Source organism: Vitis riparia, chromosome 9, assembly GCF_004353265.1.
Source record: "Vitis riparia cultivar Riparia Gloire de Montpellier isolate 1030 chromosome 9, EGFV_Vit.rip_1.0, whole genome shotgun sequence".
Lineage (NCBI taxonomy): Eukaryota > Viridiplantae > Streptophyta > Magnoliopsida > Vitales > Vitaceae > Vitis > Vitis riparia.
In genome coordinates this window covers 10,697,913-10,719,584 of record NC_048439.1, presented here as the reverse complement: position 1 = coordinate 10,719,584, position 21,672 = coordinate 10,697,913, and the positions used below count along the sequence as shown (strand labels likewise).

The 21,672-nt window shown below is 33.6% G+C and overlaps 1 protein-coding gene across 1 annotated transcript; it reads left to right on the top strand.

Annotated features, from left to right (window-relative positions):
* The first annotated feature begins 5,371 nt into the window (after positions 1 to 5,371).
* LOC117922631 (ethylene-responsive transcription factor ERF084-like) lies at positions 5,372 to 6,493 on the top strand. The gene has a single exon (XM_034840800.1). It carries the CDS (start codon positions 5,378 to 5,380, stop codon positions 6,227 to 6,229), a length of 852 nt encoding a protein of 283 aa, XP_034696691.1. The 5' UTR covers positions 5,372 to 5,377; the 3' UTR covers positions 6,230 to 6,493.
* The last annotated feature ends 15,179 nt before the right edge of the window (positions 6,494 to 21,672 follow it).

Sequence of the window (21,672 nt, the reverse complement as noted above, 5' to 3'; positions counted from 1 at the left end):
CGTTGTAACTTGATTGAGTACATGCTACGAGGCTTTGTATTATTTGCATCAGGCAATTTAAATCCTTCGGGGATTTTCATGTATATATCATTATCCATGGATCCATATAAATATGCTGTAATAACATCCATGAGACGCATATCCAGTCCTTCTGAGACTGCCAAACTAATTAAGAAACGAAATGTGATTGCGTCCATGACAGGAGAATATGTTTCCTCGTAGTCAATACCAGGTCTCTGCGAGAAACCTTGTGCTACTAATCGCGCTTTATATCTTATGATCTCATTATTCTCATTGCGCTTTCGTACAAATACCCATTTGTACCCAACAGGCTTTACATCTTTAGGTGTTTGGACTACAGGTCCAAAAACTTCTCGTTTTGTTAATGAGTTTAATTCTGCCTGTATAGCTTCTTTCCATTTTGGCCAATCATTTCTATGTCGACATTCTTCCACATTTCGTGGTTCGGGATCTTCATCATTTATTATGATATCAGAGGCCAGTTGGAAAGCAAAAATATTGTTAATAACAATATTATTTCGATCTCATTTTTCTCCCGTTTGTACATAACTTACTGAGATCTCACAATTTTCAGGTACCTGTGCCTCTTCAGGGGCTTCTTGTTCAATATGTGCCTCTTCGGGGGCTTCTTGTTCAATTTGTGCCTCTTCGGGGGCTTTCTGCATTATTTGTGCCTCTTTTAGGGCTATAGATTTATCAATTTTAAACTGATTAGTCATTTTGATGGTCTCTTCTAGAGTGCCAAGTTTTTCTTGGGTTCTCCTCTTCCGGGGAGTTACATCCTTTGAGCCGACAAGTCTACCACGCTTCAGGCGTATCTTAGATTCATTTGTTAACTGTCCTACAGGGACATCAATCCGTGCTGGAGTATTTGCAGTCGGGATATGTGACTTTGTCACTTTCTTGGTATCAATGAATGCATCTGGTAATTGATTTGCAAGATTTTGCAAATGAATGATCCTTTGAACTTCTAGTTCACATTGATTTGTACGAGGATCAAGATGGGTCATAGTAGATGCCTTCCAACTAATTTCTCGTCGTTCTTCAAGAATCGACTTTTCTCTCCCTAATGATGGGAAAACACTCTCATTAAAATGACAATCCGCAAAGCGGGCTGTAAAAACATCGCCTTGTGAGCAGGCAGCACATGAGTATTCATTGGGCGAAAGAATCTTCTGGTTCTTTAGTGGATGCCCATGTGAGTGTTCGATTATTCGACGCATCATTGAAGACCCTGGGTGACCTAGCCTGTCATGCCAAAGGACAAAAACTTTTGGGTCGTTGAACTTCTGGTTCACGACAACATATGATTCAATAGGCTTTATAGTTGTATGATACAACCCAGAGGAGAAAGCCGGGAGTTTTTCCATTATAAGCTTCTGGCCAGATATGATGGAAGTAATATAAAGATATTCTACATTATCTTCATTCATAGTTTCAATATGATATCCATTTCTGCGGATATCTTTAAAACTGAGCAAATTTCTTCTGGATTTGCTAGAATATAACGCATCATTTATATGGAATCTAGTTCCATTTGGCAACATTATGTTTGCTCTTCCAGAGCCTTCAACTAAGTTTGTAGTACCAGATATGGTACTTACATTAGCTTTTATTAATGTTAATTCGAGGAAATATCTTTTATCTCGAAGAATTGTGTGCGTGGTCGCACAGTCCGCGAGACATACATCATCCTCATTCATCTTGAGACCAAATAACACATGGATTTCAGATATAACAAAAAAACAGGGCATAATGTAAATAACAAAGTAAATCAGATGTAAATATAAGACATAATAATATATTATTTTATATATAAAGTAACATCAATCAATGTTAATTTTTTCATCATTTATCAAATGGTCTGTTTTTTCATTGGGACCTCCAAAGAAATCAATGTCATAGTAGGTTAGGTCCAATCCATCACCATCGGTAAAGTTCATCTCTATCTCTTTTCCTTTAGCTTTTATTGATGCTTGATAGAGGTCGACCAAATGTTTGGGCGTACGACAGGTACGCGACCAATGCCCTTTCATACCACATCTATAACAATTATTCTCATGGTTCTTAGGAGGTTTATCTTGTAAACGCTTCCCATTTTCTTGTATTGTCTCAGTATTGTTCCACTTCTGGTGGTGCAATGAGGCTTTCATTTTCTGAGAATTATTACTATAAGAACCATGGTATCGGGGATTTCTTCCACGACCACGACCACGTCCTCGTCCTCGTCCACGTCCACGAGCTTGGGACGATATTGCATTCACTTCAGGGAATGGTTCAGATCCAGTTGGACGAGACTGGTGATTTCTCATCAAAAGCTCATTATTTTGTTCAGCAACAAGAAGACATGATATTAATTCAGAATATTTTGTAAATCTACGCTCTCGATATTGCTGCTGCAGGAGCACATTCGAGGCATGAAACGTAGTAAAAGTTTTCTCTAACATGTCTTCCTCTGTGATTTTTTCTCCACACAGCTTTAATTGAGAGCTGATTTTGAAAAGTGCAGAGTTGTATTCACTAACAGTTTTAAAATCTTGCAACCTTAGGTGCATCCAATCATATCGAGCTTTTGGGAGAATCACAGTTTTCTGGTGGTCATATCTTTCCTTCAAATTACTCCACAGAGTAAAAGGGTCCTTTACTGTAAGATACTCATTTTTTAAACCTTCATGGAGGTGATGGCGAAGGAAAATCAATGCTTTTGCGCGATCCTGCAGGGATGCTTGATTTCCTTGTTTGATCGTAGCTCCAAGGTTCATTGCATCAAGGTGTAATTCAGCGTCAAGGATCCAAGATAGATAGTTCTTTCCCGAAATGTCAAGTGCCACAAATTCGAGTTTTGTGATATTCGACATTGTCAAATAACTTCATATATATGACAAAACAATATTATTAAAATCAGTTATAATAACTTGATAGCATTGGTATAATTTTGATTATAAACAAAATCAAATAATTTGTTTATAACTTTTAACAATATGTAACAAAACAAATCAACAATAATATAAATATGTAAAATTTTATTCTATATAAATAACTTCAAGTTTAAGATACGAGAATTACCTTCAGAGCAATTCGTGCTGATAACGTGTTGTAAAACAAAGACAAATATAATGCAAATCAAAGTAGTAGAGATAAAATATATCTTACTTTGATATATAATATGGAAGAAGGAATCAAAGAAGAGAATTGAGAAAGTGAAAGAAAGAGAGAAAGAGAGAGAATGAGAGGAAGAGCTTTCTTTCTTTCTCGGGATGCTTTTACATGGAGGGGTAAGAAGCCTTTTATAGGCTTCATAATATGAACTCCATTTACTCATCTTTAAGATGAGTAATGGGAGTTCATAATGGCCATCAATGTGGTCATTCATTCTTTTCATTTACAACATTTTTAACCTTTTTAACACTTTAAGATTTTTATCTTTCAATACCATAGTTTGTTTTTTCTATAAGTGATTTTTTAATATCATAAATGATTTTTCAGATTTTTAAAAATGTTTTCTAAATTTTACCAAATACCATTTTAATTTTTTTTTTAAATATATTTTTTAGGTTAAAAAACCTTCCTAGAATTATTGTAAAATTGACTCTAAAATTCTGTTTGATAATAATTTTAAAAAGTATTTTTAATATTTTTAATACTTTAAAATTTTTATCTTTTAAAGATTAAAAAGATTAGAAACGTATTCAAAGAATTACTGTTAAACACACTATAAATATCATAACACAAGGTATTAGTGTATTGTTAAACTTTATATTAATCTAATTTGTTCTATTATTTTTTCATTGGTGTGGTATGTGTGTCCATATATATATATTTAATAGAAACCCACTTTTACCTTATATTGCTCTAATTTTATTTTTGATTTGTTTCCAAAATTTACAATTTAATTTGTATATTCAATCTAATTTATATGCATAAGTCAATTTAAAATTTAATTACTAATATTATAAATTATAATTGTAGTTCAATTTAAATTATTTATTTTATATAATTTTAATAAATTTAAATAATTTAAATTATTAGTTTCATATTAAAGTTAAATTATAACCATTTTATTACAATATAATTTATATAAATTATTAATATTTTAATAAAATCAAATATTTATTATAAATTAGTATTAATTGCATACTTTAAAATTTCACTTTTATTATCTATCCATATAATATTACCATTAAATATAAAAAATTATAATTATATCATATATATATATATATATATATATATATATATATTATTTTTAATAAAATAATTTTAATATGTATATTTTTATTATTTTTGAACTATCCTTTCAACATTTTTATGAAATTTGATTTATTTTTGTTTCGATAGTAAAACCAATATTTTTATTTTATTATATTAAAATAAATAACTATAAATAAATAAAATAAAATTCTTATTTAAAATTTTCTAAATCTTTACTTGATATACTTTTATTGTTATTTGATTTTTCATTCCATCTAATTTTTTTAGGACTTAGAATTCATGATAACTCTACTTTTCTTATAGATTTTGTAGCCATATTTAAATAAATATTGAAAAATAATCATATTTTGCAGAATAAAGAAAAGTAAAAATAACAAAAATTTCAACTTCCCTTCATTATGGCACTTGAACGTAAAAATAATCATTACGGGCTACGCATCAAACAAAAGAATGGACGGTGGTGATCAACTTTTGGAATTCGATTTTAGATTTTCCCCTGAGCGGGCCCAACTTGGGTGATTGACATGATCAGGACTTTTCATGTTTCAATGTAGGCCACTGATTCATCCTACTCTATGCAACCAAACCCACATCTCCTTCTTACATAACGGTCCTCCACATGCACCTCTGTACCACCAGAACATCTCTCCCATATAATGCATGCCATCAAATACCCATCACTTAGCAGTCAAACAATCTTGTCCTTTGACGCCACCCTGACGCTGACCTACACGTTAACCCGATCCCACGGCTCAGATATGCCATCAATTCCTCGAGATCATCCACACCATTAAAATCCCATCACTTCATTTTCCTCCTGTACCCATCTCTTCGTCCACAGTGAGACATTCACAAAGCGTATCGTGGGGGTACTTGCGACATTTCACAAGCGTATATCCCTTCCTGCAGAGGTCGGACGAGCATGTAAATATGAGGGATTGGTGTCTCATCGATGTTGACAGGAATATCTTCTTATATTCTTAATAAAATCTTTTTTATTTTCATATTTTATTTAATTAATTACACAATAAATATTTTAATAAATAATGTTTTATTCTGCTGTTATATATAAACGGGGACTGTAGGACTTCATCACTCTCCATGAATGTGTCTCTCTTCTCAGCACAACAACAGCGGGAAAACCATGGACCGAGAAGCTTTACGAGCTGTTACGTTTTTTCCTAAGCCTGAATCCTTCGAAGTTCATGAAACCTTACGCTACTTGAGCGAAACCGCACCGTTTTACGGATCCCTTCTTGGAGCCCACTTCTCACTTTCTTCTGTTTCTGTCCCGGAGCTCGTCAACCTGCCCAGCAATGGTGCTGTTTTGGCCGATTTATCGGGGAATTTGGGGGATGGTACCCAGAAGGAAGCCGAAATTCCTCCGGTTCTTGACGGAATAGCTGCGGTTGTTGGCCAACACGTTCTCTTTGGAGGGAAAAAGAGTGGGAGCAGCTGTGATGGTGGCGGGATTTCGGGGTTCGTGCCGGTTTCGCAGCGCTTCGGTGCCGAAAAGACAGTGGTGGATAAGAAAAATATCGGTGACGTTTCCGTGCAGAAGAGCTATAGAGGAGTGAGAAAGCGGCCGTGGGGGAGGTGGTCGGCGGAGATTCGCGACAGAATCGGGCGGTGCAGGCACTGGCTGGGCACGTTCGACACGGCGGAGGAGGCAGCGCGTGCATACGACGCGGCGGCGAGGAGGCTCAGAGGGTCGAAAGCTCGGACCAACTTCGAGATCCCCTCGGTGTTGCCTCTCTCATCCCCATCTTCTTCGTCGTCATCATCTGAAATGAAGAGGAATATGAGTAGTAAGCCTAAGGCGCAGAATAGAAGAAAGTGCTCAGTAGTCACTTCTGTTGCTCATCTCTTCAGTTCTAGTTCTATCCCTTCCACCACTGAAGTTAAGGGAAAAGTAAATGTGGAGCTAGATTTGAAGCTGGGTGTCAATTTCAGTAACAGAAATGCTGCATCAGTGCCTCTTTCATCTTCTACATGATCCCTTTATATCTTAGTTTCTACTTCTTTTCTGTTCTTCTTTTTCCGTTCTGTGTATTTTCTTTTGTTTTGTTTGGAACTTTGGTTCTTAATGGCTATGTCTCACCCATGGACTGTGTTTCCCTTGTGCATGGCTGTGCATGATGAAAGTTGCAGTCCATGAGTCAGGAGACTTGGGAAGATGAATACGACACAAGTGTAGTAAAAAACACTTAGCTCTCTCTTGTATGACGATGCTGGCTAAATTATTACTATATTTTCTACCTGGGTGTTTGTATTTTCCATCTAAAATTGCCATGCATTGGTGGGGGTCCTGCGCGAGATTGCTTCATATCCCCACAGCACACCCCTGCCACACAGTATTCTTTTGAAGGTTTTAATTCCTCTACAGTAAAATAAAGAGAAATCCCTGTTTTTCATGGTGAACAGTCCAAAAAAATCTTCCTCTACAAGTACTGAACGGCAACTTTTTCTCCTTTCATTCATGCATTTAACATTAAGTTCCAGTCTCCCAGAGAGGGCTGAGCTCAGCTTCAGGAACAAAACACAGACTCATCCAGTACAAAATTTACAAGCAGCCCTAAGGAGTCCAAAACAGTACTGGGTGGGTTTTGAAAAGTCGCCCATGAAAGGCGGGTGAGGGGTGACAGAAGAGATTATGAAGAGGGAAACTCAGCGTTTGATGCTCTCTCTCTCTCTTTCTCTCTCTTTTCACTTACAGCTTAAAACTTAAAAAGTACCATTGCAGACTTCTGATTACTGATTGTGTGGGGTGGTGTACAGTTGCACCGCTCAGCTTAGCTATTGTTTATGGGATTGTGATATGATGCGCCAGAGCTGGTGATAGTACGCTAGCTCTGAAGATCTCTTGGCTTATTACTGAGACGGTCAGGTGCAGTGATGCTTGTATGTTGAACACAAATCACTTCACTTTTCATTTTTACAAATTTTAACCTTTGATCCTCTTACCCGGTCCCCACCCCACTCCACCCATTAGAAGGCTATGGTCTTGTGCTTCTTTTATTTTTTTCCATCTTTTTTTTTTTTTTGTAAATTATTATATTATATTTTTATTTAAAGATATCCAAGGGGATGAGGCACATTTTGGCTGTTATTTTACCTGCTTGGAATTTTCTTTTCTTTTCTTTTTCTCAAATGGAATGATTGTTTTAGATTTGCTTGGCAAGAAAATAAAAAAGAAAAATGGAAGGAAGAAAAGTGAAAAAAAGATTTAAAATTAATAAATTAGTTTTCTATATTATTATAAATTTATTTTAATTTTTTGATATAAAGATTAAATAATTTGAAAATATATAAATTTTTAATTAATTTTAATTATATATAATGTTTTTCTATATATTTTTATGATATAAGAAAATAATTTTTCTAAGATAATTATATATATATATATGTGTGTGGCCGGACATACAATAATGATACAGATATTTTTTTTCTTTTTAAAAGATATTATATGTACAAATAGCTAGTCAGCCTATCAGTTGAAGTAGGGAAATTGTTGAAGGTTTTTGTAAGATTGAATATTTCGACCGCTATAGGTTTTAGTAGACATTCAGAAATTAAAACCTAGTCTACTTGTATGATGAATATAAATGGGTTTGGCGATTATTTTCGAAAATAGTTTTAAAAAATAAAATTTTGATGTTTTATAAAATAAAAATAAAACTTAAAATAATTTTGACATGTTTTTGATTTTTTTGAATATATTTTAAAATAATTTTTATATCTAATTTTATTTTTAATTATTTTATAGGCTTTATATAATCATTTTTAAATCATTTCTCAAAAAATAAGTGAAAATAATAAAAAATAACAAAAAGATATTATTTAAAACAATCTTATTTTCTATTTTTAAAAATAAAAAACAATTTACATTTACCAAATATGTTTTTTGTTAATTTATTTTGGAGAATAGAAAATCATTCTAAAAAAACAATTATCAAATAGGTCCTAAAATTTTATCAAATAAAATGAGTAATCAAAATAAAAAATGGAATATGGCTAATAGGAAAACTGAAACTTGTTATGAGATATCCAAAATATTTGTCATATAATCCACCATGAAAAGAATTTACCTATCATAATATTTTACTTTTGTATTCATCCTTTCTTTGAAAAAAAAAAATCAAATTATAAGGGAATATTTTGAAACAACAAGTGTACACAAATAGGATGGTTTTATATTATATTATATTATATTATTTTATTTTAATTTTCTTCCAACATTTTTGATAAATATATGTGAAGAATGACAATTCTAAAAGTAATTGAGATGTATGATATTTAAGCTATTGAGCAAATTATGCAATGGTGCTAGATTTGGAGAACAATACACACTTGGTGGCCCCATTGTTTGGCAATTCGAGCCAGCAGCCCAAATTTGAAAATAATAGCCTCCAACAGCCCTTAAACAATGCAGGACATGTAATCCCTATAATAATGCCCTGTAGCTTGATTAAAGGCTTAGGCAACCATCACGAAGCTAGCCCATTTAGCTACTATTAAGAATTAAAATATTAGTTTTTAAGGGTATATCGATAACTTTATTTTACGTGTGTATTAAAAAATATCGATAAATATTTTAAAATAAAATATCGATAAAACAAAAATTAATCAAAATTTATGAAAATATTAAGAAAAAATAATATAAAAAGTAATAATAAACCATTTTGAAGTTATTTTATTAAATAAATTAATACATGTATAATATAATTTATGAAATTCAATAATAATATTCAAAATTTAAGAGTATATTTAAATAAATCTATTTAATTTTGATGTATTTAATGACCTCAAAAAATGATGATACATGTATAAATATATATACATATATATTATGAGATATTTATAATATAAATATATAAGTTTAAGATAGTTATATTTAAGAATATATATAGATATAAGAGAATCTTATTATAATATAAATAAATGAAGTATATACATGAAACTTATGTGCTATTTAGTAGCATAAGCAAAGTTAGCTTAGTGGTATGCCTCCACCCCTCCGTGTTTGAGGCCATGGGTTCTTTTTAAAACCCTCACAGAAGCGCCCATTTCTTGTACTGAAGCCTCAACATAATCTATCCCCAAGTAAATGTTGTAGTACATGATAAGTGACAGTTTAAGCAATTAGTTGAAGGGGACCTCACAGATGGCAAAGATATTTTTGTTTGGGAACCAACTCCTTAGTTATGGGCTTGAATAAGGTTTGAATGATGTTCATTCCCCTTGTCCCTACATCCATGTTCTTTGATTTGGTCGTAGTAATGGTAGGGTTAGGTCTGAAATGGGTAGGAATGACGTTGTCATGTCAATAAATTGTGCTTCAATAATATGAATGTAATTTATGGAAAATGAAGTACCATTCATGGGAATACTTAGCTGATATGGAACTCGTACTAGGTTTCATAAGTTTGGGTTTTTTGTTTGTTCGATTATTCTGTAACTGGGGTTGATATGCTGTTCGGGCATGTTTTAAAGAATAGTAGGTATTGGAATCCATTTGTAATTGCCTTTGTCTAGGTGATATGCTACCCAGACCCTTTATTTAAATGTGTTGATGATTTAGAACCAAATTGATTATATGGGGTTAAATTAGAGTAGTACGTGTGTAAACTAAATTTGTTTAAGTTGCCATTGAGGGGAAGCTTGAATTTCTCCTTCCCAAACCTTGGATCATATAGATACATACAAAACTATTCTAGACTTCTCTATAATGTAATCTAAGTCAAAACATGGTTTTAAAAACCATTTAGATTATCAAAACTAGAGAAAAAGTAACTCTTACCTAGATTTGGATGTTCTCATACGAAATCCATCTAAAAAAAATAAAGGATAATACTTTTAGAGATCTTGTACACCCAAAGTCTTCCACATGATGGCTCTAACCACGATCTTAACACTCAAAAGTGAGGGCAATGGAAGGAGAGGAAGCTTTGGTTTTCTTTCCCTCTAAAATTGAAAGACGACTCTTTGGAAGATAGTTAGGAATAACTCCTAAAAAAGTATTTATAAGGTTCCTTATTGAATTTAAGTGACTTGAGCCTACATGAGCTTGAGTCACTTAATTTAACCCAAATTGGGTCTTAATTTATTAATTAACTTTACAAGGCCAGTTAATTAATTAATTAGCCCAATCTAGAGTCCTTGTTCGCTATCCCTTGTGCAACCTCGCATAGTTATTAAAACGTCCTTATATTTGCTTGGAACCAAAATATGCACTCAAATGACACATATATGATATGATTTATGTAATATAAAAAACTCAAATCATCCAACTTAACTCAAATTGATGCTAAGACTCTAATTATGGACCTAACTTCTATTTTGAGCCTAATTCCAAATTTAAGGGATGAATAAATGCAAAAGTCATTCTCAACCAAAGAAATAGAAGGGGTTAAATATGCATAAATAAGAGACTTGTGACTTGTGAACTATAAAGAGTCTAAGAAAGGTTGAAATGAGTGACTCATGAGCATGAAATACTAGAATGAATGTCATGGAGTGAGATAGATGGCAAGCAACCATGAGGAAGGGGGTTGGAAGCAAATACGATCAAGCAAGAAGTTAGGGTCCAACGCTTGATGTACAAATTGGTCATTTGAAGACAACTGCATAGAGTCGACATTTCGAAATTATTTTGAAATTCAACTTATGATTTTAAAATTCATTTCAAAATCACCCATTGTCACTTTGATGTTTCACCTCCTCCACCTCGGGAATTGCATCTTGGGTACTCCATCCGCCCTAATTGGGTCTCACACGATCATGATTTTATTATTTTTTAGTCATTTTTATGTTATTATTTGTAAATAAGTGGCTAATAGGAACATGTTACGTGTTAGGTTTTTGTGAAAGCTATAAATACTCTATTTTTAGGTTTTCTAGGGGGTTCTTAATTTTTTTAGGAGAACTAGAGATGACTTGATGATTCTTAGGGGAGAAGAAGACCTTGAAGGTTTTTCCTAGTTTGTTTGGTTTTATTTATTTTTATTATTGAATAAATTATTGTCTTTAATTTCTTTAAAATCAAGAATGGTTTTTCTTTATTCTTTTATGGCCTATGTATGTGAGGACATGCCTATAAGAGGCTAAAAAGCCATCTTGAGGTGAAACATGAAAACCTAAGATTGGATCCAATGAGAAGCAATGGGTGAAATCAAATTAATAATAGAATGAATGAAAGGTTAGGGCACTAGTATTGAGATCAAAATACCCTCTAAAGTTAATTTAACTTAAGAAATGGTACAATTGTGCTAGGATAGAGCCCTTAAAAGCATGATGTGATGTAATAAACTCTTGGATTTTATTATTTATTTAATAAAGTTCCAGTTCACTTTTATCTATCCTATTTTCTTGCATTATATTTTATAAGCATTCTAGCCTGTATCTTTTGCATTGTACATTATTTGGGTGCTTTAGGAGTTGCACGGAAGATCAAACTCATGGGTCTTGTAAATAGATGACTTGTTTATAGTTGATTTATGGGTCTAGGCAACTAATTAGAGGTTATAGTGCACCATCTCCAAATTGGAGGGATGAATGGTTTTGACTATCGGGATGGATTTCCCATGGTGAGTGCACTAGTATGTATGGTTACACATTGGACATGATCTACGATGAGCCATGATGTAAGGCTATCAAGTAGTCATGACCTCACCAAGCTGCTTCATTGTGTTGTCTCTTAACCTTGAGAGAATATTGAGTTTGTGTTGAAGTTAGGAGCGGCTTTGACCTACAAGTGAGATCATAAGTTAATCATATATTCCTTATGAATTGGGTCACTATTAATGAAAACCAGTAGAAATAAGTATTCTTAATAAAGTTACCATGATATCTCTTATGATTGAGATAGTGTGTCCCATTGGGTGATCCTAAGGAGGTGTGTTAATGGAAACTATGACCATACTAATTTCTTCAGTGGTACTTGATATAGGCTTTTTAAGAACTAAGACATATCAGTTGAACGCACAATAGGAGGATTGTAACTCAAGGATAGTAGAGGTAGTCTTGAAATGTTAATAGTTTTTACTTTGTTAAACTACGAACACCAGTTCATGGGAAGATTGACAACAATGGATAGCAGGTCATGGACCTTGAGCACTTTGTGTCTCGTTGTTATTTACATAGGACACTGGAGCTTATAGTCCTATAGGTCTGAATGGCCCCCACTCTGAGCTTATATACCTTGTTGGTGCGAGTTATCAGGGACAATTGACTCTAGGTTCACTTTTATGTATAAGGGCATTTTAATAATTATGCAAGGTTGTACAAGGGTAAGTGAACAAGGTCTTTGGATTGGGTTAATTGATAAATTAGTAGACCCTATTAGGTTAATTAATTAATTATGACCCATTTTACCCTAGATTAAGTGACTTAAGCCCTTAATGGGCTTAAGTCATTTAAACGTAGTAGGGAACCTTATAAATACCATTTAGGGGTTAGGGTTGTTGGCACCTTAGATCTAAGCAATGGAAGCAATAACAATTTTTTTAAAATTGATTTTTTAGGGTTAAAGATCTAACCTTTAGGTTTGGATGTTCCCAAACCTTAAATTCTAAGTGTTGAAGATAGTCTTCAAGTTGTTGGAGGTCTCACAAACCCACGATATTCCGCTCGATGACTCGAACCTTGATCATGACACACTTTCGGTTAGGAGGAAAAGAGGATGGAGACTATGGCTCTCAATCTCATTGGATGGTGGAAGACAAAAGCTATGGAAACCCTAACCCCTAGGGGGTATTTATAGGGTTCCTAACTGGGCTTAAGTAACTTGAACCTACATAGGCTTGGGTCACTTAATCTTGCCCAAAATGAGTTATAATTGATTAATTAACTCAATAGGGTTTACTAATTAATCAATTAGACCAATCTAGAAACCTTGTTCACTTACTCCTATGCAACCTTGCGTAATTATCAAAACACCCTTATGCATAAAAGTGAAAGTAGAGTCAATCCGACCCTTATAACCTATGCCAACAAGTTATATGAGCTCAAAGCGGGGATCACTAAGACTCATAGGAATACTGGCTTTCTCATAATCCAATTCTAAAGTTGATTCAACATCTCACTATAAAGAATTAACTGAACTCCAGTATCTTATGTAAATAACAATAAGACATCAAGTGCTCGGGTCCGTAACCTACTATCCATTGTGTTTAGTCTCCCAATGAATTGGTGTCCATAGTTTACCAAGGTGAAAACTATTAGCCTTCAAGATTACCTCTACCATCCTTGAGTTACAAATCCCCCTATTATGTGTTCAATTGACATATCTTAGCTCTCAAAGAGCCTATGTCAAGTTCCACTTAAGGAACTACTATGACCATAGTTTCCATGAACACACCTCCTTAAGATCACCTAAGGGGACACACTGTCTCAATCCCAATAGATATCACGGTACCTCTATTGAGAATACCTATTACTATCGACTTCCATCAATAATGACCCAATTCATAAGGAATATATGATCAGCTTATGTCTCACTTATAAGTCAAAGTATTACTAACTTTAGCATAAACTCAATATTCTCTCAAGGTTGAGAGACAACATAATGAAGCAGCTTGGTGAGGTCATGGCTACTTGATAGCCTTAAGTCATGACTCACTGTAGGTCCTATTCAATGTGTAACCATACATACAAGTGTACTATCCATGGAAAACCCATCTCGATAACTAAAACCAGCCATTCCTCCAATTAGGAGGTGGTGTACTACAACCTCTAATGGGTTGCTAAAACCCATGAACTAGTTACGAACAAGTCATCTATTTGCAAGCAACCCATGACTTAGATCTTCTATGCAACTCCTAATGCACCTAAGTCACGTACAATGCAAAAGATGTAGGCAAGAATGCTTATAAGGTATCATACATAGAATAAGGATAAATAAAAGTGAAACTGAAACATCATTAAATAAATAATAAATTCCAAATTTATTACATCATGTCATACTTTTAAGGGATTTATAATAACATTCTCCCATTAACCCTCAAAGCATTATGCTTATAAAACATGCCAGCTACTCATCTAAAACCTAGGTTATCCCTATGACCAACAAAGACTCTCCCTGTCAATGTCTTGGTGAAGGGATCCACCAGGTTCTCCACAAAAGGTATCTTGTCAACCATCATGTCACCTTTTGAACTATCTCAACACTTTGGAGCATAAACACATAATCCCTCTTTCTCCTAAAATACTTGAGTATATGCTTGACAGTTGTCCAATATTTTGGACTTAGATTATACTAATATCTACTCACCGTACCCACTTCAAAGCAAATATCTGGCCTAGTACATAGCAACGCATACAAAAGACTACCTATTGCTGAGGCATAGGGTACTGATTGCATGTGCTCTTTCTCCCTAGGTGTTTTAGGACACTAATCTTGAGAAAATTGAATTCCATACTTAAAAGATAACAAACCTTTCTTAGAATCCTGCATCACCTACTTGACCAAAAGCTTATCTATATAGGTAGCTTGAAATAACGCTAGTTTCTTATTCTTACGGTCCCTAAGGACCTTAATCCCAAGAATATACTATGCTTATCCCAAATATTTCATCTGAAATCGAGTAGACAACCAAATCTTGACTGATGACAATAACCTTACATCATTACCAATGAGTAGAATGTCATCAATATACAAGATCATAAAAACCACGATGCTTCCCTGCACCTTCTTGTACACACAAGACCCTTTGCTATGAAAATATCTGGTTACATCATATAAATAATAATACCAAGATAATCGTTTAAGAACACTATCTTGACATCCTATTGTAATATCTTATAAATAAGATACACCACAAAGAATAGGATTACTCTGATGGATCTGAATATGGCTACTGGTGAAAAGGTTTACTATTTTTAAAACAATGTTTCAAATTATAACCTTTAACCACAACCTAACCACATAAAACTTAACTTTTTCCATCTACTCCTTTGTTATTCCTATAGACTAACTTACACCTATGGGTTTTATCCTTTCAGGTGATCAAATACCCATATTTTCCATATATAAACACAAAAAGGTTCATACACGTGAGTATGCACTAACTCCAAACATTCATTGGTTCCATGTCCTTTAAAAATAAAGGGGCTTTCTGGTTATCTTACCATTTATACAAGATTTGCAGACTGAAAGATCCTCTGGGATAAAAGTGTCCAGACTTGACTAGTCTTTGGATCTTGTTTAGATTAATATGACCTATGCATTAGAAGCCAAATGTTTGATTAATGTTAGGTTTTTTCTTTTAGTGAGATATGACTACTCCCATTACTTAGCAAAGTGATAATGGAGTCTCACATAAAAGAGGTAATACTTCCCACTAACTTACACAATTAATCTTGCAACTAAAGCTAAGGTAAGTACAATCCCATCATGTAACCTTCTCACTTGTTGAAAACCCTATAAAAAATTGCAAATAGTGGGCCTGGAATCTATCCACCATAATTGGTGAAATCCACCACTATGTATTAAACAATGAGAACATGTTGTGCACTCGCCTATCCTTAGGCATTCCAATGATTCCTTTTCTAGTGTCCTAAATGGTCACAAAGGAATTACTGCCCATGAGTTTGTTCTCTCATTCATTTTCTTGAACTTTCCTTATTTGGTGTTGTTGTTCTTCTTCTTAGTAGAAGAGTCTAAAGAACCTTGAATTCTATATGAACACCCTTCCACTCTTTGAGAATTTTTTTACCCATTTGAAAGGGATCTGGTAAGATCGCTAAGATAACTGAACCCTAGAGTTAATAATAGTCTTAAGGGCAACTTGTCTAGTTGACTTGCCCTTATCACCAAATAACCCTTGCAACTTTAAAGAGAATATCATAGACTATGACAATGGACATGTGTTGCTTTTGTAATACATTATAAAAAGACCCAAGTATGAGAGACTTTATCTTTTGATCCATTTTATGCCACATTTGATATGCTTATCTTACTTTATCATAGGTTTGTTCAAAGAAAATAACAAATTCTACGAAAATAAACTTCTATGCAATTAATACTATATCCATATTATTTTCAGTATATAATTAGGTTCAATTTAAACAAAAGATAATAGGTGATAGGTTAGAGACATGATATCTTTAACAAATATAATAATTCCATGCATTAATAAAAAGAAACTAAACATTCAAGGCAAGTTGGTAATTAATTTAACAAAAATGTAATACTCTCAAACTACATATATCCATGCAAGGTATCCTAGTATCATAAGAATCAAGCCTACTTTAGGTAGGTCATGACTCTTATTCCTAGGTAAAGACCCTTTCTTATTAATCAACCTGCCTTAAACCTCTAAAGGTTATTCTAAGACATTGATAAACATACCTTTATGTTTAACCCTTAACCTATGCAAGTAGGGCCACTTTAGGTGATTCTACCACTTTATGTCTAAGTTAAGTGTGTAACAAAGATCCTTGACATCAATGTTATCAAGTGAAGAGTTTCATCTTTAGGATTGACCACTCCTACTACAAACATATTTAGTCTTGTCCATAAAGGATAGTCCATATCCCTTGATTCCTTGTTTACCCCATCTTTAGGATGGTGATGGGCCCAAAATCAAGATAAGCTCGATCTTGAAGGCTAAGGGCTTGCTTATAGCCTGCTCCCACTTAATATTTTAAAAGAGAAATTTTAAGATAATTTTGGTAACTATCTTAAAATAAATTATTTATTATGAGAATTTTCAAAACTTTTATTTATTACTTGAATTGGGACTCCTGTGTCAAATAGGGATATATTTCATATTCCTTCTCTTTGAACTTTCCTTTTCAAACTAAACGATTTCCTCCTTCTTTTAGGGGGAGAGAGTCTGGAGGACCAATTAAGGTGTCATTCTCCTTCTCTTTGGAGGGGAGAGCCTTTATTCAAATTAGAATCTTGTGCTAAGTAGGAAAAATTTTATTTCATAAAGATTTGGAAAAATAAAATTTCTACCTTAAAAAAAAAAAAAAAAGATTCTTAGAGGGCTAAAATTTAAAAAGATTTATTTATTTTTAAAAATCTCTAAGAATTTAATTTTGAAAAGGAAGTAAGTTCCTTATTTCTTTCCAACTTGTCTTTACCTAAAATAAAAATTTCCTAATTCCTAGCATATTCCAATTTAATAAATTATCTAAAATAAGGAAAAAAAAAATATAAAAATTCATTAACTTAAGAATAGCAAAATATATTTTATACCAAAAAATAAAAAAACATAAAAAACATAAAAGAAATTAAATAAATAATTCCCATGGCCTTAGGGATCCTATTGCAAATTTGATAACTAAAACTTGGATAAAATCCAAATTATCATAATAGCCCTACAACCAAAGATAGGGTTAGTGAAAAAAGAAAAACCTAATGGGCCCCAAAAAAATGAGCCCAAAAGACCAAAAACAAATTGGCCCGTACTCCATCCCATAATTGCATACCCTTTATGCAACCTTGTTTTGATCAGCCATATCTCTCTCGTTTCAACTCAGAATTGTGATTCGTTTGAAGTACTGGATTTCTGACTTCCTAAGCTTCAAAACCATATGTGTTTTTTTTTTTTTTTTTTTTTCCTAAAAAGCTTATAGTAGATAGCCCTAATTTTGAGTTGAAGTCAGAGTCACTGTGCTGCCATGCTCTCTGAGCAACCTTGATTCAATCAGCTATAACTCTCTCATTTCAACTCCAAATCATAGACCGTTTGTGGCGTTTGATTTCTCACTTCATAAGCTTCAAAACCATAGGTAGCTTTCCACAAGAAACTCACAGGAGTCTACCCCGATTTTCAGTCAAAGTGAACATTGTTGTGCAGCCATGGATCTAAAAAAAAAAAAAAAAGCTTTCTCATTTTTTTTTTTCTAATCAATCAAAGGAAGGATTCAACCTTTCCTCCACAACCTTTAAAAATATTTGAATCTTTATAGATGATGTTCCAATAAATATCCAATGTTTATTGACATCATTTAGAAATTCATCTCTTGTAGTCCTCTATAGATGACAAAAAACAAGACTTTAAATCATAAAAAAAATCCTATGCTCCTATAATGGAGCTTACAACCCAATCTATGGAAAAGATTAAAACTTTACAAGAGAAAAAGAAAACCTATGCTCATTTAATGGAGCTTACAACCAAATCTATGAAGAAACAAAGAAAGAAAACAAATTATGCCATTCAATCATCACAAACAATAATAAAAAGGAACGTACACGTGTCCTTTGGCCATGGGATAAAATCAAGGTTACAAAAATGATGTTAGCACACCCTAAATAATGATCTAAGCATGCTTATAATAATATTCTCTGATACTAGTTGCTGGCACCTTAGATCTAAGCAATGGAAGCAATAGCAATTTTTTTAAAATTGATATTTTAGGGTTAAAAATCTAACCTTTAGGTTTGGATGTTCCCAAACCTTAAATTCCAAGTGTTGAAGACGACCTTCAAGTTGTTGGAAGTCTCGCAAACCCACGATCTTCCGCCCGATGACTCAAACCTTGATTTTGGCACATTTTTGGTGGGGAGGAAAAAAGAGTGGAGGCTATGGCTCTCAATCTCTCTGGATGGTGGAAGACAAAAGTTATAGAAACCCTAACTCTTAGAGGGTATTTATAGGGCTCCTAAGTTGGCTTAAGTAACTTAAGCCTACATGGGTTTGAGTCACTTAATCTAGCCCAAAATGGGTTTTAATTGATTAACTAATCTAATAAAGTTTATTAATTAATCAATTAACCCAATCTAGAGACCTTATTCACTTACCCCAATGCAACCTTACGTAATTACCAAAACGCTCTTATGCATAAATGTGAACGTAGAACCAATCTAACCCTCATAACCCATGCCAACAAGGTATATGAGCTCAGAGCAGGGACCATTGGGGCCCATAGGAATACTAGCTCTCTCATAATCCAACTCTAAAGTTGATTCAACATCTCACTGTAGAGAATCAATTGAACTCCAGTATTCTATGTAAATAATAACGAGATACCAAGTGCTTAGGTCTGTGACATGTTATTCATTGTGTTCAGTCTTCCCATGAACTAGTGTTCGTAGTCTACCAAGGTGAAAACTATCAGGCTTTCAAGACTACCTCTACCATCCTTGAGTTACAAATCCTCCTATTGTGTGTTCAATTGACATATCTTAGCTCTCAAAGAGCCTATGCCAAGTTTCACTTAAGGAATTATTATGACCATAGTTTCCATGAACACACTTCCTTAGGATCACCCAAGGGGACACACAGTCTCAATTCCAAGAGATATCACGGTGCTTCTATTGAGAATACCTATTACTACCGACGTCCATCAACAATGATCCAATTCATAGGGAGTATATGATCAACTTACGATCTCACTCATAGGTCAAAGTCATTGCTAACTTTAGCACAAACTCAATATTCTCTCAAGGTTGAGAGACAACATAATGAAGCAACTTAGTGAGGTCATGACTACTTGATAGCCTTAAATCATGACTCATCGTAGGTTCTGTCCAATGTGTAACCATAAACATTATTGCGCTCAACATAGGAAACCCATCCCAATAGCCAAGACTAGCCATCCTTCCAATTAGGAAATGATGCACAACAACCTCTAATGGGTTGCTAAGACACATGAACCGGTTGTAAACAAGTCATCTATTTGAAAGGAACCCATGACTTAAATCTTCTATGCGACTCCTAATGTACCTAAGTCATGTACAATGTAAAAAATGCAGGCAAAAATACTCATAGGTATCATACATGGAATAAGGATAAATAAAAGTGAAACTAGAACATCATTAAATAAATAATGAATTATAAATTTATTACATCATGTCATGCTTTTAAGGACTCTATCCTAACAAGGGTTTCCACAACTTTTTCTAGATAGACGTCTTCCATCTCTAGATTGAGAGAGAGAAAGAGTCATAACCTCCACTTTCCTTTCCATTTCCATCGGAAGTGTGTCAAGATCAAGGTTTAAGTCATCGGGCGGAAGAATTCAAGTTCATGAAACTTCTGCGATTTTGTTCTTCATTTTCGTCATGTGGATTTGATTCGGGAACATCTGAATCTGAGACATGGTTTTTATTAGCAGTTTCTAAATCCCTTTCAAGTTATTTTTTATTTTTATTTTTGTTGTGCATAGGATTTAGAAAAGCCTCAGATAGTTATTGACCAATCTTGTCTATTATCTAAAATACTAAGCCTTTTACATAGCAACTCTGGTAAAGAAAAACCAAAGAAAGAGTCATTTCGGATTTTGTAGTATTCCGGGTATCGTCCTCAAGGATTGACTTGTGGAAATTGTCAATACTAGGATAAACGTATTGCTTTTGTTTGAATCCTAAAGTAAAAAATAATATGTGAAGTAACTTTTATGAAGTGAAACTAAGTAAAAAACAAATTAAATTAATTACAAAATGAATATTGATTTTTAATTCAATTTATTAAGTCTGGGACTTTTCACAATCTAACTTAAGGTATATAAATAGAGACAGTAAGAGTTTCTTAAGTAAAGTGATCTTAAAGTTTTGGAATCCTTGGCCGCTTGCGATCAACTTCAGTTCTATAACTCAAAATTGCATACGAAACCTAATTTTTCATTTTTGAAATAGATTCCTAAAACCATCAAATAAATGAGATTGATTACTGGTTTAAGATTTGACTTTTTAACCTTTCCTACTCCTTATAACTTTGTTTTGGGGCAAATAACAATAAAGAAGACTAGGATAACTAATGATCAAGAGTTACTAAGAATCACTAGTATCAAGTAATAACCTACTGTATCATTCCCTAAACTAAATCACAAGGATAGGATAAAAGAAATTGATAAATTGTTATCCAACCGATAATTAATCTCATTGTTATAATAATTTACCCATTGTTCCTATAAGTTTCTAACCCTTAAGTTTTCATGCTTCAAGCCCCAAGTTGGCTTTTTAGTCTCTTATGGGAGTGATGTCACATTCACAATCCATAATAGGGTAAAAATCCATAATTTGAATAAAAATAAACTAAAAAAAGTATATTGAAAAAAGAAGAAATAGAAAACAAACCAAGGTTCTCATCTTCTTCTGCCATTAATGTCAAACTCCTGAAAAATGATCTCAGATCCCTAAAACCTACCATCAATGACCTAACATGTGACACACTCTCATTGGTCATTTATTACAAGGAAAAGCCATAAACAACCTAAAAAGCTTCAAAAATTACGAGTTCTAAATGAATACAAAGTGTTTTGAATTGGATGGAGGCATTTGGAACTTGTGTCGATGTGTCTCAGGGCTTAAACTCGATCACCAGTGGCTGAATTCAAATTTTGGGTGAGTTCCTAATCAATTTCGAACTCATAAGTGGAAAGAAAAAACTCAGTTCAAAATCAGAATAATGAGTTCGAAATTCACATGGAATTTCGATCTCACTCACTGCCCACCCAAAAACTCCATGTTTTTGGGTTCGGATTGCA